Here is a 21,919-nt window from a genome sequence, read left to right on the forward strand (position 1 = left end):
ATATATAAAACAAAAAGCCCAAATGACAGCACGCCTATTTACAGCCATAATTCACTGAATGTTTTAAGCCCATTATTGAGATCGACTGCTCAGACAAAAAAATTCAAAATATTACTGCTCATTGACAATGTACCTGGTCACCCAATAGCTCTAATGAAGATGTGCAAGATTAATGTTGTTTTCACGCCTGCTAACAACATCCATTCTGCAGCCCATGGTTCAAGGAGTAAGTCAAATTTCAAGTCTTACTTTTCAAGAAATACATTTTGTAAGGCCATATTTGTCACAGATAATAATTCCTCTGACGGATCTGAGCAAAATAAATTGAAAACCTTCCCCATTAAGAACACTTATGATTCACAGGAGGAGGTCAAAATATCAACATCAACAGGAGTTTGGAAGAAGCTGATTCTAACCCTTATGGATAACTTTAAGGGATTTAAGACTTAACTGGGGAAGGAACTGCAGCTGTGGTAGAAATGGCAAGGGAACTAGAATTAGAAGTGGAGCCTGGTATTTTAGAAGGCCAAGGCAGGAGGACCAGTTGAGCCCAGAAGTTTTAGACCAGCCTGGACAACACAGTGAGATCCTGTCTCTTAAAAGAAAAAACTAAACTACAAAATTAGCTGGGCGTGGTGGCTCACGCCTATAATCCCAGCTACTCGGGAGGCTGAGGCAGGAGAATCGCTTGAACCTGGGAGGTCGAGGTTGCAGCAGTGAACCGAGCTCGCGTCACGGCACTCCAGCGGGTGACAGAGTGAGATTCTGTCTCAAAAAAAAAAAGCTGGGTTGCGGTGGCATATGCCTGTAGAGGCTGTGAGGCAGGAGGATCACTTGGGCTGGGGAGGTTGAGGCTGCAATGACCTGGGATCATGCCAAAGCACTGCAGCCTGGGTGACAGAACAAGACCCTGTCAAAAAAAAGAAAAAATAAGTGGTGCCTCAAGATGTAACTGAATTGCTGCAATCTCACAATAAAAGTTGAACAGATGAGGACTTGCTTCTTATGGATGAGCAAAGAAAGTAGTTTCTTGAGATGGAATTTACTCCTGGCGAAGAAGCTGTAAATGTAGTTGAAATGACAACAAATGATTTAGAATACCCTGTATACTTAGCTAATAAAGCAGCGGCAGGGTTTGAGAAGACTGACTTCGTTTTAAAGAAGTTCTACTGTGAGGCCGGGTGCGGTGGCTCACGCCTGTAATCCCAACACTTTGGGAGGCCGAGGTGGGTGGATCACTTCAGGTCAGGAGTTCAAGACCAGTCTGACCAACATGGTGAAACCTCATCTCTACTACAAATACAAAAAAATTAGCCGGGCGTGGTGGCCCATGTCTGTAATCCCAGCTACTTGGGAGGCTGAGGCAGGAGAATCTCTTGAACCCGGGAAGCGGAGGTTGCAGTGAGCCCAGATCACACCACTGCACTCCAGCCCAGGCGACAGAGCAAGACTCTGTCTCAAAAAAAAAAAAAAAAAAAGTTCTACTGTGGATAAAATGCTGTCAAGCAGCATCACAAGCTACAGAAATCTTTTGTGAAAAGAAGTCAATCAATGAAGCAAAGTTAATCATTGTCTTATTTTAAGAAATTGCCACAGCCATCCCAACCTTCAGCACTCAGCACCCTGATCAGTCAGCCGCCATCGACAGTGAGGCAAGACCCTCCACCAGCAAAAAAAATTACAACTCCCTGAAGGCTCAGATGATTGACAGCATTTTTTAGCCATAAATTATTTTTTAGATAACGTATGTACATTTCTTAAGCATTAATACCATTGTACCCTTAACAGACCACGGTATAGTGTAAACATAACTTTTATATGCACTGGGAAACCAAAAAATTCATGTGACACGCTTTATTGCAAGATTTAATTTATTGTGGTGGTCTGCAACAAACCAAAATATCTCCAAGGTTTAAATCCCTAGAGATCTAACCCTCCACCTGGTTTTATGATCTCTTCATGTCGTATCTCCACAGTTTATCATCTTTTAAACACCGTATAGAAACTTTCTGGCCTATCCACTTCTTTTCTAGGAAAGCCCTGTGTCATTGTAAAAATTAACATAAAATACGTATGCCTTTTCTCCTGTTAATCTGTCTTACAGCCCTAGCTGCAGACCCAGCTAAAGGAAAAAGGTTTTTTGTTTTTCCCCCCATCCCCTACACTTGTCTCCTTGCCAGACAGGGAGCTCCTCGTCACTTCCTCATCTTTATAACCCCAGTACCCAAAGGAGAACCTGATGAATTTAGTCAAAGAATGTTTATCCCAGAAAGGAGTTTGGAGTTAGGAGATTTAAGATTGAGCCATGCTCTTTGCTACCCACGAGGGCAGAAAAATCGCCTTGTATGTGTGTGGCTGGGCATGGTGGCTCATGTTACAGGCTCATGCCTGTAACTTTGGGAGGCCCAGGCAGGCAGACCACTTGAGCCCAGGAGCTTGAGACCAGCCTGGCCAACATGGCCAAACCCCACCTCTACAAAAAATACAAAAATTAGCCGGGCGTTGTAGCTCTCGCCTGTAATCCCAGCTACTCCGGAGGCTGAGGTGGGAGAATCGCTGGAACCTGGGAGCTGAGGCTGCAGTGAGCTGAGATCAGGCCACTGCACTCCAGCCTAGGCAACAGAGTGAGATCCTATCTCAAAAAAAAAAAAAAAAAAAAAAAAAAATCACCGTGTTTCAACCTAGTTTCCTTGATAGTTTCCTGCCGTCTTCCCCCACCCCTCCGGAAGCACACACCAGAACTATGCCTTTATCTGCATTTCCATGATAAGGTCATGCAGTCCCCAAGAGCTGGAAGCCAGCTGCCTCCCTAAGTGGTCACAGTTCATGGGCCCTGGTGCATAGTCCGGTGCCTGTGAGACTTTTCAGGTTTAAATTTTAGTTAATAATATCCAACAGAGTTACTGTAAAGATTTCAACACTCATGTGACTTAATTTACAGGAAAATTTACCCAACAATCCCATCCACTGAGCAATTCTTTTGATAACATTTACTACGAGGTAAGTGATTCAATTTACCAGAGAATAAATAAGAAAAATAAAGTAGTTAAGATTCTCTTTACAACAGACTAGGAAAGGATAAAATTAAAGGATAGTTCATCAGACCATAACAACCCTTTGGTGCTCAATCAAGACAGAGTTTTGCCAGGAGGGGCATGGCTCACGCCTGTAATCCCCGGACTTTGGGAGGCCAAGACAGGAGGATCGCTTGAGCCCAGGAGTTGGGAGGCTGCAGTGAGACATGATCGTGCCACTGCACTCCACCCTGGGCCACAGAGCGAGACCCTGTCTCAAAAAATAAAAATAAAAAAAAGAGACAGGTAAGTTTTTATCAAAGCTGCCTGAGAGTCACTGGGCCCGCCCCACTTGCCAGGTCCTACAGACAAGCAATAACAAGACTAATGCTTTCACCAAACATCAGGAAAATACACAGAAAAGCACCGAGCACTTTTTAAACTGTCATCTTGTTACTGTGACAATACATTTCTGTAGTTAAACAGCACAGTAGGCCTCCAACAAGATGCCCAATTGGGTACATGAAAATCCCGGCCCAAATTAAACACCTGTTTCCAGGAACGCTAGGCTCTTGTCTACATCCCCTACCGTCCCCGGAAGGCAGATAACCCCTCGGGCCTCGTGGGTTAGGTTCGAGTCCCTAGAGGTAGGAAGAAGTCGTCAAGGCCCGGCATGTGGTCGCGGCCCAATCTCAATTTAGGGCTGATCCTGACCCTCAAAGCCACCCGGAACGCCTGAGAGGGCGGGACCCGCCATTCTCACAGGGGACCGGGGTGGGGCGGCGCCGCGACCCGCCGCCGCGGGCGCTCCTGTCGTGGGGGCGCGGTCTCCCACCGTCCGCGCAGGCTTCGTTAAACCCACCCCGAGTACTCGCCGCCGCCTGGGCTCCGGAGCGGGGAGACGGATGCGAACGGAAAGGAGCGTGGCGGGCGCCCCGCGAGCAGGGAGCCAGGAGCCGCTCGCGCGCCCCTCACCTGAGAGCCGCGGCCACCACAGCCCCACGCGCGGCGCTGGCGCACTCCCGCGGCCCTGAACGGGCTCCCGGCGCCGCGCGCCCGCGCTTCCGGAGGCGGAGAGAGCGGAAAGGGAAAGGAGGGGCGGCGTGGGGCCCGGCGCTTCGGGAGAGGCGGGGGTGCACGCCGGGCCTCGTGCGGCCCTCGCGGCGGGCGTCACAGAGCGCGGCGGGCAGGCGGCCAGGCCGGGGCTCCACGCGGGCGGAGTGGAGGCCGGGCCAGGGACGCGCACACTAGAAGAGCCGCGGAAGAAGGCGGTCCAGCCCGCGTGGTTGCCAGGGCGCCCTAGAGGCGTTACTGCTGCTCCCGGCTGCCTAGGGCGGCGCGGGTAGGCCCCGTTGTTATCGTGCGTTAATAGGGAAAGCTGCCTTGATTATGTTGTAATTCTCTACCAAAACAAGAATAAAAAAGGACGGCGGCTGTGTGTTTGTGATATTTTCTATCAGCAAATTTCAGTTCATACCACTAGTTAGTTCTGTGGACCAGAGGCTGGTATCAGAATGGAAAGACCTTTGCCGAGTGGTAAACGAGGTGGGTAGTTAAAACAATCTAAGGTAAAAATGATCTCTGCAGAATATATTGAATACAGTAACTTCTCGTTGAACTCTCAGGTATGGTAGGATGATGGCACCCCAAAAATGTGCACCTCCTAGTCCCCACAACACGTGAATATGTCACCTTATGTGGCAGACAGGATTTAGCTGATGTGATTAAGGATCAAAATGGGAAGATTAACCAGGATTATCCAGTGGACCCCATGGAATCACAAAGGTCCTTATAAGATGGAGACAAGAAGTTCAAAGTCAGTAGTGGGAGCTGTGAGCACAGAAGCTAGAGGTTGGAGTGATGTCAGAAAGAGGCAATGAGCCAAGGAGTGCAGGTAGAAGCTGCAAAAGGAGGAAACGGATTCTCTCCTGAAACCTCCGGAAGGAACTAGAGCCTGCAAATTTTGATTTTAGACTTAATACCTTAAGCACTGTAAGACAATACACCTGTGTTGTTTTAACTACTAAATTTGTAGTAATTTGTTATAGCAGCAATGGTATACAATCCAGTAGTTAATAAATATTGTTCACATCTAGGTGCAAAGAAGGGTAGGAAATATGGGTCTTACCCTGCCTGTCCCGGGGAGTTCCAGTAAGGATTGTCTATTTTCGTCCTTCACAATGCATTTTGTACTTGTTGGTCTTAATTACCAAAAGTATAATCAATTCTCTTTTTGTTGCCTAAAAGACAGCATTGGCTGGGCGCAGTGGCTCACCCCTGTAATCCCAGCACTTCGGGAGGCCGAGGCAGGTGGGGCCACCTGAGAGGAGTTCAAGACCAGCCTGACTAATATGGTGAAACACTGTCTCTACTAAAAATACAAAAATTAGCTGGGCGTGGTGACGTGAGCCTGTAGTCCCAGCTACTCGGAAGGCTGAGACAGGAGAATCGCTTGAACTCGGGAGGTGGAGGTTGCAGCGAGCCGAGATCGTGCCACTGCACTCCAACCTAGGCAACAGAGTAAGACTGTGTCTCAAAAAAATAAAAAAAGCAAGAATTTCACTTTCTTTTAAAGTGCTTAATAAAACTGTGTTGGCACCACTTTCCAGGGATAGTTGTTAAACTGTGGTTGGCCGGGCGCGGTGGCTCACGTTTGTAATTCCGCACTTTGAGAGGCTGAGGTGGGCGGATCACCTGAGGTCAGGAGTTCCAGACCAGCCTGGCCAACATGGTGAAACTCCGTCTCTACTAAAAATACAAAAATTAGCCAGGTGTGGTGGTGCACATCTGTAATCCCAGCTACTCGAGAGGCTGACGCATAAGAATCGCTTGAACCCGGGAGGGAGATGTTGCAGTAAGCTGAGATCACGCCATTGTACTCCAGCCTGGGCGACAGAGCAAGCCCCTGTCTCTAAATAAATAAATAAACTGTGGTCAAAAGTTTATCTTACAAAGGACTTGAGTAGATATTTCTCCAAAGAAAATATACCAATGGCCAATAAACACATGAAAAGATACTCAACACCACTAATTAGGGAAATGCAAGTCAAAAACACAATGAGATACCGATAGCTTTAGTCAAAAAAATAGAAAATAAGGATTGGCAAGAATGTGGAAAGATCGAAACCCTGATGCATTGCTTGTGACAATGTAGCATACTCAGCCACTGTGGAAAATAGTATGGCATGTTCTGAAAAACTTGAACATAGAATTATATGACCCAGCAATTTCCCTTCTGGACATACACTAAAAGGAAGTGAAAGCAGGGTCTCAAACAGATACTTATGCACCCATGTTCATAGCAGAATAGCCAAAAGGCGGAAAAAACTCAAGTGTTTGTTTATCAACAGACAGATGAAGCAGAATGTAGTAAATACATAAAATGGAATATTATTCAGCCCATGACCTGTGCGCCTCTGGTCCACATAACAAACAACATTAAGATGGTCTGTAGGACAGACAGAATGGAAGATGTATGCCTGGCATGGTGGCTCACTCCTGTAATCCCAGCACTTTGGGAGGCCAAGGTGGACAGATCCTGAGGTCGGGGGGTTGAGACCAGCCTGACGAACCCCATCTCTACTAAAAATACAAAAAATTAGCCAGGCATGCTGATGCATGCCTGTAATCCCAGCTACTCAGGAGGCTGAGGTAGGAGAATCTCTTGAACCGGGGAGGTGGAGGTTGCGGTGAGCCGAGATTGCGCCATTGCACTCCAGCCTGGGTAACAAGAGTGAAACTCTTGTCTCAAAAAAAAAAAAAAAAAAAGAATGGAAGATGTATTAATCTTGGTTCAGAAAGACAGAACCAAAAGGATATAGATAGATATATGAGCAGGAATTTATTAGAGGAATTGGCTTACATGATTATGGAGGCTGAGAACTCTGATGATACACCCTTCGCCGGCTGGAGAGCCTGGAAAGCTGGTGGTGTGGCTCAGTCCAACTCTGAAGGCCTCAGAACCAGGGAATAGGATGGCATAACTCTGAGGCAGTAGGCCTGAGAACCCAGGAGGCTGCTAGTGTAACCTGGAGTCTCAACGCCAGAGCCTGGAGTTCTGATGTCCAAGGATGGGAGAAGAGTGTATCCCAGCTTCAGGGCACAGAGGAAACCACCTTTTTGTTCTTTCTGGGCCACAGCTGATTGGACGGTTGCCCACATCAAGGGTGGATCTTCCCTACTCAATCCACTGACCCAGGGGCAATCTTCTTGGGAAACACCCAGAAATAATCCTTTGTCAGTTTTCCAGGTAATCCCAATCCAGTCAAATTGACACCTAAATTTAACCAGTCACACTTTTTTTTTTTTTTTTTTTTTTTTTTTGAGACAGAGTCTCGCTGTCGCCCAGGCTGGAGTGCAGTGGTGCGATCTCAGCTCACTGTAAGCTCTGCCTCCCAGGTTCACACCGTTCTCCTGCCTCAGCCTCCCGAGTAGCTGGGACTACAGGCGCACACCACCACACCCGGTTAATTTTTTGTATTTTTAGTAGAGACGGGGTTTTGCCATGTTGACCAGGCTGGTCTCAAACTCCTGAGCTCAGGTAATCCAGCCACCTCGGCTTCCCAAAGTGCTGGGATTACAAGCTTGAGCCACCACGCCTGGCCAACTATCCACTTTTAAGCATAGAATGCAGATCAGGATCAAGAATTTAACCTTTTTTTTTCTCTTCTGTAATATGAGATGAGTAAATCACAGAATTCTTAGGAAGCATCATGGCATAGCGATTCAATGCACAAGCTCTGAAGCTGGACCACATGGAGTAACAACTAAATCCTAGTTCTGTTATTGATTAGCTTTGCAATGTTGAGCATGTCATCTTACCTCCTGTGCTTCAGCTCCCCACTGTGTAGATGGAGATAATGGTATCCATCGGGGTTGCTGGGAAGATTAAATGAAGTATGTTTGGTCCTTAGAATAGTATCTGGCACACAGTAAGTGCTGTTAGTTCCTATTATGGTGAGCTAGGGCTAAAATTGAAAAATTAATTTAAATTTATCATAAAGAATTCAGAATACAGTCCTCGGCACGTAAATGATCAAAAAACATAGATTTGGTTGTTGGTGATAACAAGCCACTGTGCTTTATTTGAATAATTTGGGTTGGTAGGGTACACTTTGAGGGGCTCCAATTGGGTGAAAATTAACAACTATTTTAGAGGCAAAAGGGCTTCTTCAAAATTAATTACACTGCTTTATTTATTTTATTTTATTTTTGAGACGAAGTCTCACTCTGTTGCCCAAGCTGGAGTGCAATGGCGCGATGTCGGCTCACTGCGACCTCCACCTCCGGGGTTCAAGTTTCACTATGTTGGCCAGGCTAGTCTTGAACTCCTAACTTCATGATCTGCCCGCCTCAGCCTCCGAAAGTGTAGGGATTACAGGCGTGAGCCACCGTGCCCGCCCCTATTTTCTTAAAAAAGGAGGAGAAAGGAAACTGGTGACTTATTTTGATCATCCCCTTGGCATGGCAAAGTCACATCTAGCATGAGGCACTCTTCATTTCTGACTTAGAAGGTTTAAGAAAGAATGAAATGAGGCCGGGCGCGGTGGCTTACGCCTATAACCCCAGCACTTTGGGAGGCTGAGGCAGGCGGATCACGAGGTCAGGAGATTGAGACCATCCTGGCCAATATGGTGAAACCCCGTCTCTACTAAAAATACAAAAATTTGCTAGGTGTGGTGGTGCATGCCTGTAATCCCAGCTACTCGGGAGGCTGAGCCAGGAGAATGGCTTGAACCCGGGAAGCAGAGACTGCAGTGAGCCGAGATCGCCCCACTGCACTCCAGCCTGGGCAACAGAGACTCCGTCTCAAAAAAAAAAAAAAAAAAAAAAAAAAAAAAAAAAGAAAGAATGAAATGCCCATGAATACCAATTGATACTAAAAGCAAAAGCTACATCTGCTTCTTTATTAGTCTTAGCAGTAATTGCCAGTGTTTAAGTAGCATATTGGCATCTACTTAGCAAGCGTTATCTGTATATTACTGGCTGGGACTATGACAGAAGAAAAGGCAAATATATACTCTAAAAATTATTTGGACCACGTTCCTTTGCGTGGCTGATAGCATTTGAACTGAATAGTTGGCAAAAAACAAAAAACAAAACAAAACAAAACAAAAACCAGAAGTGGAGCCAAAGTGATTATGGGCAGCTGCGTGCACCCTGTTGCACCAGGCCGACTTCTTTGGACCTTTCCATAGCTAGGAATTGCAGGCTTCACTTACTCCACCGCACGTGTCTGATTCCTTCCCTAAGGCGGCAGGGTGGGAAAGGGAAGGTCGTTAGAAACTGTGACAGGGAGTCTCGGGAACGGTTGCCTATTTAAATAGCGAGTGAAAACCAGGCAGAAATGTTTGCCGGCTGTAAGCAAAGCGAAGAGGTTACTCGTCAGTGATGAGCGGAGAGGGAGAATTACGGGATCACCTGAGCTCGGGAATTACCAGCGCCGCTGACACCTGCAGCAAAATTTTCCATGAACAGACGGCATCCTGTAGAGGAGGAGGGGAGCGTGGGAAAGAGAGGTGTGCGCCGCGCTGGGTCGCGCCCTCTCCCCGTGGGGCCCCGGCCCGGACCCCGCCCCCGCGCTGTGGGTGGGCGCCTCCCGGCTGTCACTCAGCGGCCGCGGTGGCTCCGGGCCCCGCCCGACACGCACTTCAGGGCGGCCCCGCCCCGCCCGCGTCAGGCTGGCCAGGCTTCAGTCACAACACGGTGGGGCTCCCTGGCTGCGCCCGGCCCGGCAGCTACGGGCCCAGCGCCTGGTGGCGGCGCTGAGGGGTCGCCGAGAGGGGCCCGGCGACGTCTGCGGGGGCCGCTCCCTCGGTGGGCCGCGGGCGAGGCATGAGCGCGGGCTCCCCCTGCCTCCGGAGCGCCGGCGGGGGACCGCGGGGCAGGAGATGTGCCTGTCCTTAGCGGCCCAGGAAGCAGCATGCACCCCGATGCGACCGACAGTGGCAGCGCCGGCCTCAGCCCCGCGCGGGCCGCAGGCGCCGGCGGCCGTCCTGTCTCGGGCTTCAGGGGCGAGCGGCGGCCGGAGTCCCCGGGGGACGCGGAGGCAGCAGCGGCGGCGCCGGGGGCCCCGGGCGGCCGGAGCTGGTGGAAGCCCGTGGCGGTGGCCGCACTCGCCGCCGTGGCCCTCTCCTTCCTGGGGCCCGGCAGCGGGGAGGCGGCGGGGGCCGCGGGGCTGAGCTCCGTCCTGTTCAGGCTCAGCCTGTACCTGAGCTGCGCTGCGGCCGCCTTCCTGCTGGGGACCCTGTTTGCCCTCGTCTGCCGGAGCCCGCGCGCCCAGCCGCCCGACTTCGCCGCCGCCTGGAGCCGGCTGGCCGCGACCTCAGCCGCCCGCCGCCCGCCGGGGGTAAGTACCCGACTCCTGGCCGCCTAGCTCCGCCGGCCCTCCCCGCTTCCGGTGCCAGCTCCCGCGCCCCGAGCCCCGGGGGGCCGCGGCATGCCCTTGTCGAAGCGGGAAGCCGGGAGCCACGGGGCTAGGCTGCGGGCCCGGCCGTGGACGCGAGCGTTCCCCGGCGCCCGAGCGCGGCGGGCTCCGGGCTCCGCGCTCCGCGGTGCTGGAGGAGATGCGCGTTATTTATTGGGCTCTGTAGTCACTCGACAACCATCCTCAGTCACAACCCTAAGGGTCTCCCCAGACCTTCGGTGTCGCTTGCCGTGGGAGGGGAAGAAGGGAATCACAGCGTTCGCTACGTGCAGGCTCTGCGCACGGTCCTGGCGATCCGCTTGGTTCTTCTGGCCGTTCTCGGTGGGAGGCAACTTTATGACCGTTTGCCGATGAGGAAACTTGCTTCGGTCCCTGGCCCAGCACCTCACCCCCAAGCCCGCGTACCCTTCCCACCACCCTATCCTGCCTTCCACCATGCTGATAAGTATTATAGTTGTGCAGTCCCCGCTGGCTTCTGTGATTTGGAAGGGGGATGCCAGAAATCACTGGTTTGCAACAAAAGGAAAGCCATCCTCAGCGCGCTGTGGGACACTAGGGCTGGGGTTAGGGAATGTAGGAAAGAACAGTGTTTTAAATGAGCGCTTCTCTTCTTCAGTGCCAAACCCACCGCCCCATCTTTCTTCCACATTCCTTCTTATAATCCTTTAAAGGGAACTTTATTCTATCCCAGCTTAACACTCACTGCTTGACTGAGTGATACCATCATTCTAATGAAATTGCCCAAGCGCTTTGGGGTAAGATAAATGGCAGTGGCTCAACTTCATAAGAATATTTGTTAATGATCATTTGTCCCCAGGGTTTGTATTTGCTTATCGCATGACCTGCTCACTCCTTTATTTTAAAAGAAAGCACCACACTTCACCAAACTACTCTGAATGTGTTAGTTCAGAAGGCAGCGCTGAGATAATGGCGGAAGGCATTAGTAGGTAACAGACATTTCGCTCAGTAGGCTGATAAACAAGGCAGTATGTTAAGGAGCAGGCAACTCCTGTTTTTAGAAGTGGTCTCAAAAATTAGTAAAGTTGGTTTCTCTTACAAAATCTCCACTTAGCCATCCGTTTTTCGTATCTCATTTAGCAGGAGTTGCGGAGCAGATATGTCTCTCCTCTTTTTTTCTACCATGGCAAGTAAGGACCCTGAGATTAGTAGTTTGTTTGTTGATCAATAAAATATGTCTTAGTTCTTGAGTACTGTAAGATGTTATAATTCATTCGGTAAATATTTATTGAGCATCTTGTGTGAGCCAGGTAGTGTTTTGGAAGCTGAGTTTGAATCAACAGGACACATAAATATCCTGCTCTCTGGAGATCTTATGGGGGAGCAGGCAATAAATAAATACTGTGGGATAGTGATAAATGCTTCTGAAACAGTGATTAAGAGGTAAGAGATGAAGAGGGACTAGTAGGTGAGGGAAGGAAGTTTAGAGGGTTAGGTCAAGATCAAAGTCCTGGTGTTGCAGACCATCTCCCAGGGCATTGAAAGCCTCCTGTTGTGGGTTAGCACTCTGTTTCCTGGAAAATGCATTCCCGCAAATCTCCCAGCTCACTGGCACCTCTGCGTAGGTAAAACGTGGATTATCATCGAGAAAGATTGTTTAGTAGAGGAGTTGGAGAAAATAGTATTTTAAAGGTGACAGAGAAAATGAAGCAGCATGTATAAATCTCCCATGAATACTACCCGAAGATTTCAGGTAATAGAAGAGGGGAAGTATAATCTAAGGAAAATGAATATTGGTAATTATTTTTGTCCTTGAATTCCTAAAATAGCCTTAAATAAGAAATTAAGTGCATTAGGGGCTGGGCACAGGTTTCACCATGTTGCCTAGGCTGGTCTTGAACTCCTGAGCTCAAATGATCCGCCCTCCTCAGCCTCGGAAAGTGTTAGGATTACAGGCGTGAGCCACTGTGCCTGGCCTAACCCTGCCTCTTAAAAAAAAAAAAAATTTTTTTTTTAAATTTTTTAAGTGCATTAGGAAATTACATTCTAAGTTATATATTGCTTAGAACTGAAATACATGTCATTCACATAAAATTCTATTTTCTTTGTAGTACTGGCTACTGTAGTACTGGCTACTGTAGTACTGGCTTGTTTACTCAAGCCTCTAGTGCTGTATTTCCAATGATTTGTGTGTGTGTGTATGTGTGTGTGTGCTTTTGTTTTTTTTTTTTGGTTTTTTTTTTTTGCTTTGAGACAGGGTCTGCTCTGTCATGCAAGCCACCACGCCTGGCTAAGTTTTTGTAGAGACAGGGTCCTCAAGTGATCCTCCTGCCTCAGCCTCCCAAAGGGCTAGAATTATCGGCGTGAGCCACCGTGCCTGGCTGTGTGTGCTTTTTAAATGTTCTCTTCTTTATGAATGGAAGAGTGGGAAGCAGAAGCATGTGGTGTAGTATAAAATATCTACAGTCAGTGCTGTGGGAGCTGGACCACACAGGTCAGCTAACATATGTGGAGGGGGAGGCTGTTTAGCAATGAACCAAATGGAGCTCCTTAGAATAACAGTGACTACTACACAAATTTGGATTCAGCGTGAAGAAGAGAATCCTCATTTATCCTTATATATTTTGAGTTCTCCTAGTGTGAGCTAGACATGTCAGACACTGGGATCAGTCCTTCTAGCTATATATCCTTCCTTCCCTTGTTTTTTCTTCTTGACTTCTTTTGGTAGAGGAAAAAAATGCATACACTGTTAAACATAGGCAACTAGAGAAACCTCACTGAAAAGGGAAAGGGTGTTTTTATGTCTAGAGGTTTTCAAATGCTTCTGAATACTTCATAGTGTAATAGTTATCAAGTGTAAACTGCCTGTGGTTAGGACGTATAATTGACACCTTTTGTTATCACTTACACCTAGCAGGAGCTCAAGAAGTGTTCGCTGATGATGGTGAAGAAAGTTATGTCCATTTATGGTCACTAACTTAGTGCTTTTCCCTTCCAGTTGAGCTTGTACCTGTTGAGCATCTCCTATGTACATGGATTTTGATTTACTTGGATGAGAATCACTGTTGATTAAAGTTGTAAAAATAATTTTCATCTCAGATAGAAACTTCATCCCAGACTTCCGTGGTATCTTCAGATAGCACAGAAGCTCTTGTGAAGGTCAGGAAGGTTGTTGCTGAAGTCTTGACAGATGATATCTGGACCCCAGTTTAGAAAAACTTGGACTCTTGTCACAGGTGAGCAGAGCGGAACTGTGATGCGCAAGGGCCAGCCTGCTGTTGGTGTTGACAGTTGTGAGTCCAGCTTTGTTGTGTGGGTTGTCAGAGTGTGGTGTCCCGTGTCCAAGGTTGTCTTTCGATCTTCTGCCAGGCCAGTTAACTCACCTGGGTCTGAGCCTCAGATTTACTAGCCACAGTTACTTGACCCCAGCACTTGATCCAATCGAAACAACAGCAAGAGAAATAGGGCAAGAATGAATCCATAGTTTAGAAAAACTTATTATCATCATAAGATCAGCAATTCAAAGTACATCTTCTCACAGTGGAAAAGAGGACACCATTTCTTACGTTTTGATTGTAAGAAGGTAAAAGAGAATAACTTTGTCAGTTTTTCTGTTGTGTAGTCTAATACAGATTTTTCTCTTTTCTTTTACCCTGTGGTTTACTAGATCCTTTTTTTTTTTTTTAGACAAGGTCTCGCTCTGTTGCTTAGACTGCAGTGCAGTGGCCTGACCGTGATGTAACCGAGGACCCCTACTTTCCTAAGAGATGGTTTAATTATTTCTCTCTCTCTTCTTTTTCCCCCAGTTCCCCACTTCCCCTTTAGAAATGCAAATATAGCCTGTTACCTCCCCTTTAGCAGACTCTCCCTGTAGGGCAAGTTCATCTACCCGCTAACATGCCCAGCCCTTAGAGACTTCTTATTTATGTCTCCTAACTTCAAAAATAAATAGGCAGTTACTAATGAGGATTGGAGGGCTGATACAAGAAGTCCACAGAAGTTGGGTGTCCTGGGCATGGTGACATACACCTTTAATCCCAGTGCCTGGGGAGACCAAAATGGGAGGATTATTTGAGGCCAGGAGTTGGAGATCAGCCTGGTCAACATAGAGAAACTCCATCTCTACCAAAAAAAAAAAAAAGAAAAAAAATTAGCTGGGAGTGGTGGTGCACATCTGCAGTCCCAGCTACTTGGGAGGCTGAGGCAGGAGGATCGCTTGAGCCCAGGAGTCTGAGGCTGCAGTGAGCCATATTCCAGCCTGGGTTATAGAGTGAGACCCTGTACCTTAAAAAAATCAAAATAAAAAGTTGGGTGCTTAGTAGAATATCGGAAACTAAAGGCCACTGCCATGTGAAGAAAGCATTAGTGAAAGACTTCAAAGTTTAGCCGGAAAGTAGTTTAACAAGTTCATCAAATCGGATTAATAAGCATTTACTGAATGTCTGCTACCTACCTCATATTTCTGACCTTGTGAGATAATTTTGTTGTCTAGTTAGTTGCTGAGTGCTAGTGTCAGACACAAAGTATGTGCTCAACAGATGGATTTTTATAAGAACAATTTTAAGTATCCAACTGACATTTTTAGGTCTGAAATTTCAAGCACGGTTTCCTAGAGAAGGGTCAGAGCTTTGCAATAGGTGGCATTAAGAACTAGAATAATGGGCCTGGCGTGGTGTCTCATGCCTGTAATCCCAGCACTTTGGGAGGCTGAGGCGGGTGGATCACGAGGTCAGGAGATCGAGACCATCCTGGCTAACACGGTGAAACCCCGTCTCTACTGAAAATACAAAAAATTAGCCGGGCGTGGTGGCGGGCGCCTGTAGTCCCAGCTACTCGGGAGGCTGAGGCAGGAGAATGGCGTGAACCCGGGAGGGGGAGCTTGCAGTGAGCAGAGATCGCGCCACTGCACTCCAACCTGGGCGACAGAGCGAGACTCTGTCTCAAAAAAAAAAAAAATCTGGAATAATGCTTTCTGTAAGCACATGGCACCGTTGTGGGTGTTGGGTAGGATTCCAAGATGCACAAGAGTACTCCCTTCCCTGCCCTCTCCGGCCCAGTAGATTAGACCCACAGGGAGGACTGGATGGCAGAGATGTTTTTAGAGACAGACAGTAAACACATTCACACAGCAATCTACTGCTCCAGTTCGCTTGGATCAGACGGCTAGGATTCCTAAATGAGTTCTTTTACTAATACAAATGTTCTTTGAGTAAAACAAACTCATTTAGTTACTCAAGGGGAAAAGGAAAAGAAACAGGAATTAGGGAGACTATATACAGCCTCTCTGTGGCTTTTTCCTTTATTATGCTAGTGTGATAAACTAATCCTCAGTCATTTGATAATGGATAATGGCACATAATATATTTACTGTCTTTAGAATATTCTTTTGCATTTTAACTGGGGAATTTAAGTCATGGTGGCCACTGAGAAAAATACTTTCAAGGAAGGTGGCATTTTGAAAACCTTAAATCCTATCTGTGGTATAAGCGTTGTTTTACTTTAAATTCTTTTTTTTTTTTTTTTTGATACAGGAGCTGGCTCTTTCGCCCAGATTGGAGGGCAGTGGTGCCATCTTGGCTCACTGCAACCTTCTCCTCCTGGGCTCAAGCCATCCTCCCACCTCCCACCTCACCCTCCCGAGTAGCTGGGACTACAGGGGTGCACCACTACACCCAGCTAATTTTTGTATTTTTGGTAGAGATGGGGTTTTGCTATGTTGCCCAGGCTGGTCTCAGATTTCTGAGCTCAAGTGATCCACCCATCTTGGCCTCCCAAAGTGCTGGGATTACAGGTGTGAGTCACCTTGCCTGACTTAAATTCATTATTTTTTAATTTAGTTTTTTCCATAGGTTGCACAATCATATGATTTTTTAAAAAGTGTACAGAAAGGTGTACAGTGAAAAAACATCTTCCCTCTAGGCAGCCACTATTAATATTTCTGTTTATTCCAGATATATCTGACATACATATAGGCACATACACACATGTATTCAAAAGGAGAAGTTCTTGATACATATAATATTGGTATATGAACAGTGATTACACATAAAGGAAAATTATTCTCTGTATCATCTGTCATGATGGAACTATTAAGATCAGTCAGCATAAGATGAAGTTGTATATGAATAGTGATAACTTCAAAGTGTGAAGGTACAATGCATGATTAAACCTGGGACAGAAAACAGTGCTAATCAAGTATACCCAGGAAATGACAAAAGTGTGTATTTGTTTTTGTTTTTTTTTGTTTTTTTTTTTTGTTTTTGAGATGGAGTGTCGCTCTTGTTGCCCAGGCTGGAGTGCAGTGGCACAATCTCAGCTCACTGTAACTTCGGCCTCCTGGGTTCAAGCGATTCTCCTGCCTCAGCCTCCCGAGTCACTGGGATTATAGGCGCCCGCCACCACGCCCGGCTAATTTTTGTAATTTTTAGTAGAGATGGGGTTTTGCCATGTTAGCCAGGCTGATCTTGAACTCCTGACCTCAGGTGATCCACCTGCCTTGGCCTCCCAAAGTGCTGGGATTACAGGCGTGAGCCACCTTGCCCGGCCGACAAAAGTGTATATTTGAATTTAGCAAAATCATCTAAAGGAAGCAATATGTGTTCTTCTAAGTTTTAAAAACCAACAAAATGGGTCCAGAGTACATGTACCCTTTGAGATTTGACTTACCAGTGAGTATATGAGATGACTCATAGGAGCTAGGATTGGAAAGGTAGTGTTGGCCAGGTTGTGGAAGTGCCGCGGAGTAGAACCGAATTTTAGTCTTCAGGCGTGGTCACTCTTGGCATTTTCTGAGCCCAGGAGTGATAGCATCAGAGCTGGGCTTTGAAACGTTGAATGGATATGTGATTGGGATGGACTTAAAAGGAGAAATACTGGCGGAGTGCAGTGGCTCATGCCTGCAATCCCAGCACTTTGGGAGGCCGAGCCAAGATCGCACCACTGCACTCCAGCCTGGATGATAGAGTGAGACTGTGTCTCGGGAAAAAAAAAAAAAGAGAAATACTGTGTAGCTGCAATGATAAAAAGTGAGAGTTAATGAAGCTGTGTGAATGGAGACAACAGGCAGTACATTCAAAAGTGAGTGAGACTTTTCTCTGATACAATTCTGATTAGTTACCATTACAATAGGTTTAAGAATATTCTCAGGAGGGTCCTAACATTCCTTTTAAACAATAAATTCAACCCCAAACCAAAGGATCCCACAATATATAGCAGCAGATGTATCCTAGGAAAGTCTTCCAAGTTGAATGTTCTACTTGGTGCCTTCTTAATTCTGGTCATTCCCAGGGGATTTATTTCTCACTCTTGAATCTTCAGCTGCTTTTGTTTTTGAAGCATACGATGTCACATTGGTAATGGTAATTGACTGTTGCCTTCCTAAAAATATCTTAGGCTTCATTTCCCAACCATGTCATTTTGGGGATAGGAAGTGCCCTAGATTCCTTAAAATGTAGGATTCTTTATAGTCAGAATGGTACACGTGGTTGTGCTAAAAAGGTGACACAGCAAGTTTGGTGCCGAGCGTTCGGGACACAGAAAATGCACAGTGTCTGTGGAAGGCTGTTAGGACTGAAATAATTGCATACCACCTTGCCAGCATTTTTAACATTGCAGCTGTACTTTTGAAGGAAAAAGATTGCAAACTCAGAACCTGTATTTTTATCCTTCACTGCTGTAGGTCACCTATGCCACCTAGGTTGCTTGGTTGAATGGGGACGACAGGTAGGTAGGCAGCCCTTTGCAGGGGCACTCCTGGATACCCTGAGGGCAGGGATTTAGGTCTAAGTCACACCCTGCTTTAGTCTAGGAGTGTGTGCTTCTATAGTTTTTTGAGGCGGAGTCTGGCTCTGTCACCCAGGCTGGAGTGCAGTGGCGCAATCCTGGCTCACTGCAACCTCTGCCTCCTGGGTTCAAGTGATTCTCCTGCCTCAGCCTCCCAAGTAGCTGGGACTACAGGCGCCCGCCATCAAGCCTGGCTAATTTTTGTATTTTTAGTAGAGACAGGGTTGCGCCATGTTGGCCAGGCTGGTCTCGAACTCCTGACCTCAAGCGATCCGTGCCCCTTGGCCCCAGAAGGTGCTGGGATTACAGGCATGAGCCACCACTCCCGGCCTGCTTCTGTAGTTTTTGTAAGTATGGTGGAGCTTTCCAGAAATCCCAGCAGGTTTGCATGTATGTTGGTGGGCCTCTCAGCCCAGGTGCTGCTTTGGGAGAAGGCAGCTAGGTGTGTGAGGTATGCCTGCTTTGCCCCTGCAGCTAGCCAGCACTCAGCAGCCACTCTAGGCATTTGCCAGTCCTGGTATGTTTGTCAGCCCAGGGTTTCTAGGTATGAGTAGCCACAAGCTGGATGTAAAGAAAAATGAATATGGTAACTCCAAGTAAAATGCTTCTGAAGCAAAGAGGGGAGCAAGGAATTGTGCATCCTTAGGATAAGACACATAACTTGTTTATTAGGCTACTGGGATCTATTCAATAGACTTTCTATTTTAGTGTAGAATATACCTCTTGGAAAATTAGATAAATATTTTACAAATACTCATTGCTAAAGTAACCTGAATTTCTGTAGTTCTCACCCACCTGTATATATGGGTGAGTTTACATAAATTAAACTAATTTTAAAGTTTTTTTTAATGAGGTTCTGATCTCATACAGAACCTCATCCTCTTGCAGTACTCCTACCTTCTTGCTCTACCACCCCATCAGCATTTCTGGGAGCCCACAGACAGTGTCCCATGTATTTGGGGATAATCTCAACTTACATTCTTCCATTCCTGGTGCTTGCAAAGCACTGGAGAGAGGTCCCTGTGCTATGCCGCCACTGCCAGTCTGTGAGAAAGACGTTCCCTGTTGGGGTACTCCTGTCTCAGTCCTCCAGAGCTGAATGTCTGGAGGGCCTTGGTCCGTCTTTCGGGGTTTATCTAAGCCAAGGCCACATGTATGCTTTATAGAAGCTGGGAGGCTAGCCCTGTTTCTCTCACTTAGGCATGTTTTTAAAAAATGTTTTTGGGCTGGGTGCAGTGGCTCACACCTGTAATCTCAGCACTTTGGGAGGCCGAGGCAGGCGGATCACAAGGTCAGGAGATCAAGACCATCCTGACTAACATGGTGAAACCCTGTCTCTACTAACAATACAAAAAATTAGCCGGGTGTGGTGGTGGGCGCCTGTAGTCCCAGCTACTCAGGAGGCTGAGGCAGGAGAATCGCTTGAACCCTGGAGGCGGAGGTGGCAGTGAGCCAAGATTGTGCCACTGCACTCCAGGCTGGGATGACAGAGCAAGACTCCATCTCAAAAAAACAAACCAAAAAAAAAAAAGAAAAAATGTTTTCTTCTTATGGAAGCTAAGGAACTTATGCCCCTCCTTGCATCTCCTGTGAAGGCAGCATCTTCTTTTTTCTTGTGGCTTCTCTCCATCTGGCTCAGACTGGCTGCTGGGATCAAGCCAGGACTTTCTCTAGTCCCCAACCTTGAGCCGCTACACATAAGCCACCTCCCACAAGGCCTCTTCCTCTTATGTAAATCAACTCATAAAAATATATACCCGACGGCTGCTTGCAGGCTGCCAATTTGTTATACATGAAATTAACATCTTAACTGTTCCAGATATTTCCATATGTTTTTCCTGAAGCAGAGTTGTTAATCTTTTTTTTTTTTTCTGATTTTTTTCCATTTCACTGAACCTTTCTTTTTTTCTGAAACTGCAACCGCTAGATAGCTCAGAAAGTTGGATGTTTCCCAGATTTGCATTTGGGTCATTCTTGAGGTCTCATTCTTCATTCTGTTACTTTAGGGCAGTCTCAACTTTGGCCTCCTACAATAATCATCCCTGTCTATATTGAGGACTTAAGAGATTTATTCCTGAGGTTCGGATCTAGTTTTGGGCCTCAGACTTATTTATTCAACTGCTTAACTTGACATTTCCACCTGGCAGTCCCAGTGGTACCCGAAGCTTGAGTCCGTGACATCTTATGACCAGTGTCTGTCTCTGTTCCTCTTGTTTCTTTTTTTTTTTTTAAATTTTATTAGTATTATACGTTAAGTTTTAGGGTACTTGTGCACAATGTGCAGGTTTGTTACATATGTATACATGTGCCATGTTGGTGTGCTGCACCCATTAACTCGTCATTTAGCATTAGGTATATCTCCTAATGCTTGTTCCTCTTGTTTCTGTGTCAGTGAATAGCACCTCTGAAAGTCAGGTCCCACAACCGAGTCCCTTTTTTTTTTTTTTTTTTTTGAGATGGAGTCTCGCTCTGTCACCCAGGCTGGAGTGCAGTGTGCGATCGCGGCTTACTACAGCCTCTGCCTGCCAGGTTCAAGCAATTCTCCTGCCTCAGCCTCCCAAGCAGCTGGGATAAGGGTGCCCACCACCAAGCCCGGCTGAATTTTTGTATTTTTAGTAGAGACGGGGTTTCACCATGTTAGCCAGGATGGTCTCGATCTCCTGACCTTGTGATCCGCCCGCCTCGGCCTCCCAAAGTGCTGGGATTACAGGTGTGAGCCACTGCGCCCGGCCTAACTGAGTCCTTCTTGACATCTTCTCCTCATACCCCATAGGCACTCCATCAAGTCCTGTCCTTTTACCTCTTTTGTTAATTTTATTTATTTATTTATTTTTGAGACAGGGTGTCACTCTGTTGCCCAGGCTGAAGTGCAGTGGCACAATCATGGCTCACCGCAGCATCAGCCTCCTGGGCTCTTGTGATCCTCCATGCCTCACTCCCCCGCCAATGGCTGGGACTACAGGTGGGTGCCACCACACCCAGCTAATTTTTTTTTTTTTTCTGAGACAGGATCTGGCTCTGTTGCCCGGGCTGGAGTGCAGTGGCATGATCTTGGCTCACCGCAACCTCCACCTCCTGGGCTCAAGCCTTCCTCCCACTTCAGCCTCCCAAGTAGCTGGGTCTAAGGATGCATGCCACCACACTCAACTAATTTTTGTATTTTTTGTAGAGACAGGGTTTCACCATGTTGCCCAGGCTGGTCTTGAACTCCTGAGCTCAAGCCATTAATCTGCTTTGGCCTCCCAAAGTGCTAGAATTACAGGTGTGAGCCACTGTGCCTGACCCGGGCTAATTAAAAAAGTTTTTTCTAGAGACGGGATCTCTCTATGTTGCCCACGCAAGTCTCAAACTCCTGGACTCAAGCCATCCTCCCACCGTGGCCTCCCAGAATGTTGGATTACAGGGGTGCCTGCCCTTATTTCTTGAGTATCTTGCGTTCATCTACTTCTTTCAGTCTTTCCTGCTTGGTCTCAGCTACCGTCATGTCCCACCTAGATGACTGTAACAACCTTTCAATTGGTCTCTGCCTCCATGTTGGCTCCCCCTTCCATTGATTCTTTTAAAAATGCAAGCCTAATCAAATTCCTCTTTAGCAGCATGTTTGTTTAAAATCTTTCAGTAACTTCCTGCTCTTCCTAGCTCTCTAGCCTAATCTCCAGTCATAATTACCCTCACTCCTCATGCTCCACCCTCAGTCCTCATAGTGCCGGGCTTTTTCTGTCTGTAGGGACTTTATATA

At 47.0% G+C, this 21,919-nt stretch overlaps 2 protein-coding genes across 21 annotated transcripts in view; one reads left to right on the forward strand and one right to left on the reverse strand.

Moving 5' to 3' along the window:
* CFAP97 (cilia and flagella associated protein 97) overlaps positions 1-9,524 on the reverse strand; it is a 47,498-nt gene extending 37,974 nt beyond the window's left edge. Inside the window, exons 1-2 of one of the 4 annotated variants that reach the window (XM_063809287.1) lie at positions 9,435-9,524; positions 7,836-7,981 (exon numbers count right to left, since the gene is read on the reverse strand). The gene's annotated coding sequence lies outside the window, so the exon portion shown is untranslated. Of the gene's footprint in view, positions 1-3,563; positions 4,255-7,835; positions 7,982-9,434 lie in introns of those variants that run through there. The other 3 variants (XM_009448647.5, XM_009448648.5, XM_016952571.4) reach the window with 3 other exon arrangements.
* SNX25 (sorting nexin 25) overlaps positions 1-21,919 on the forward strand; it is a 190,402-nt gene that overhangs the window by 20,226 nt on the left and 148,257 nt on the right. For 12 of the 17 annotated variants that reach the window (XR_010156373.1, XR_010156374.1, XR_010156376.1 and 9 more), the window contains exon 1: positions 9,793-10,362. The exons of 2 other annotated variants lie outside the window; for them this stretch is intronic. Coding sequence is in view for 8 of the 15 variants with exons in the window: in XM_063809247.1 (XP_063665317.1) it covers positions 9,937-10,362 (426 nt within the window). In the remaining 7 variants the exon portion in view is untranslated. Of the gene's footprint in view, positions 1-9,691; positions 10,363-21,919 lie in introns of those variants that run through there. 3 more of the 17 variants (XM_063809248.1, XM_063809250.1, XM_063809249.1) reach the window with 2 other exon arrangements.

The sequence above is a fragment of the Pan troglodytes genome, chromosome 3 (assembly GCF_028858775.2).
Source record: "Pan troglodytes isolate AG18354 chromosome 3, NHGRI_mPanTro3-v2.0_pri, whole genome shotgun sequence".
Lineage (NCBI taxonomy): Eukaryota > Metazoa > Chordata > Mammalia > Primates > Hominidae > Pan > Pan troglodytes.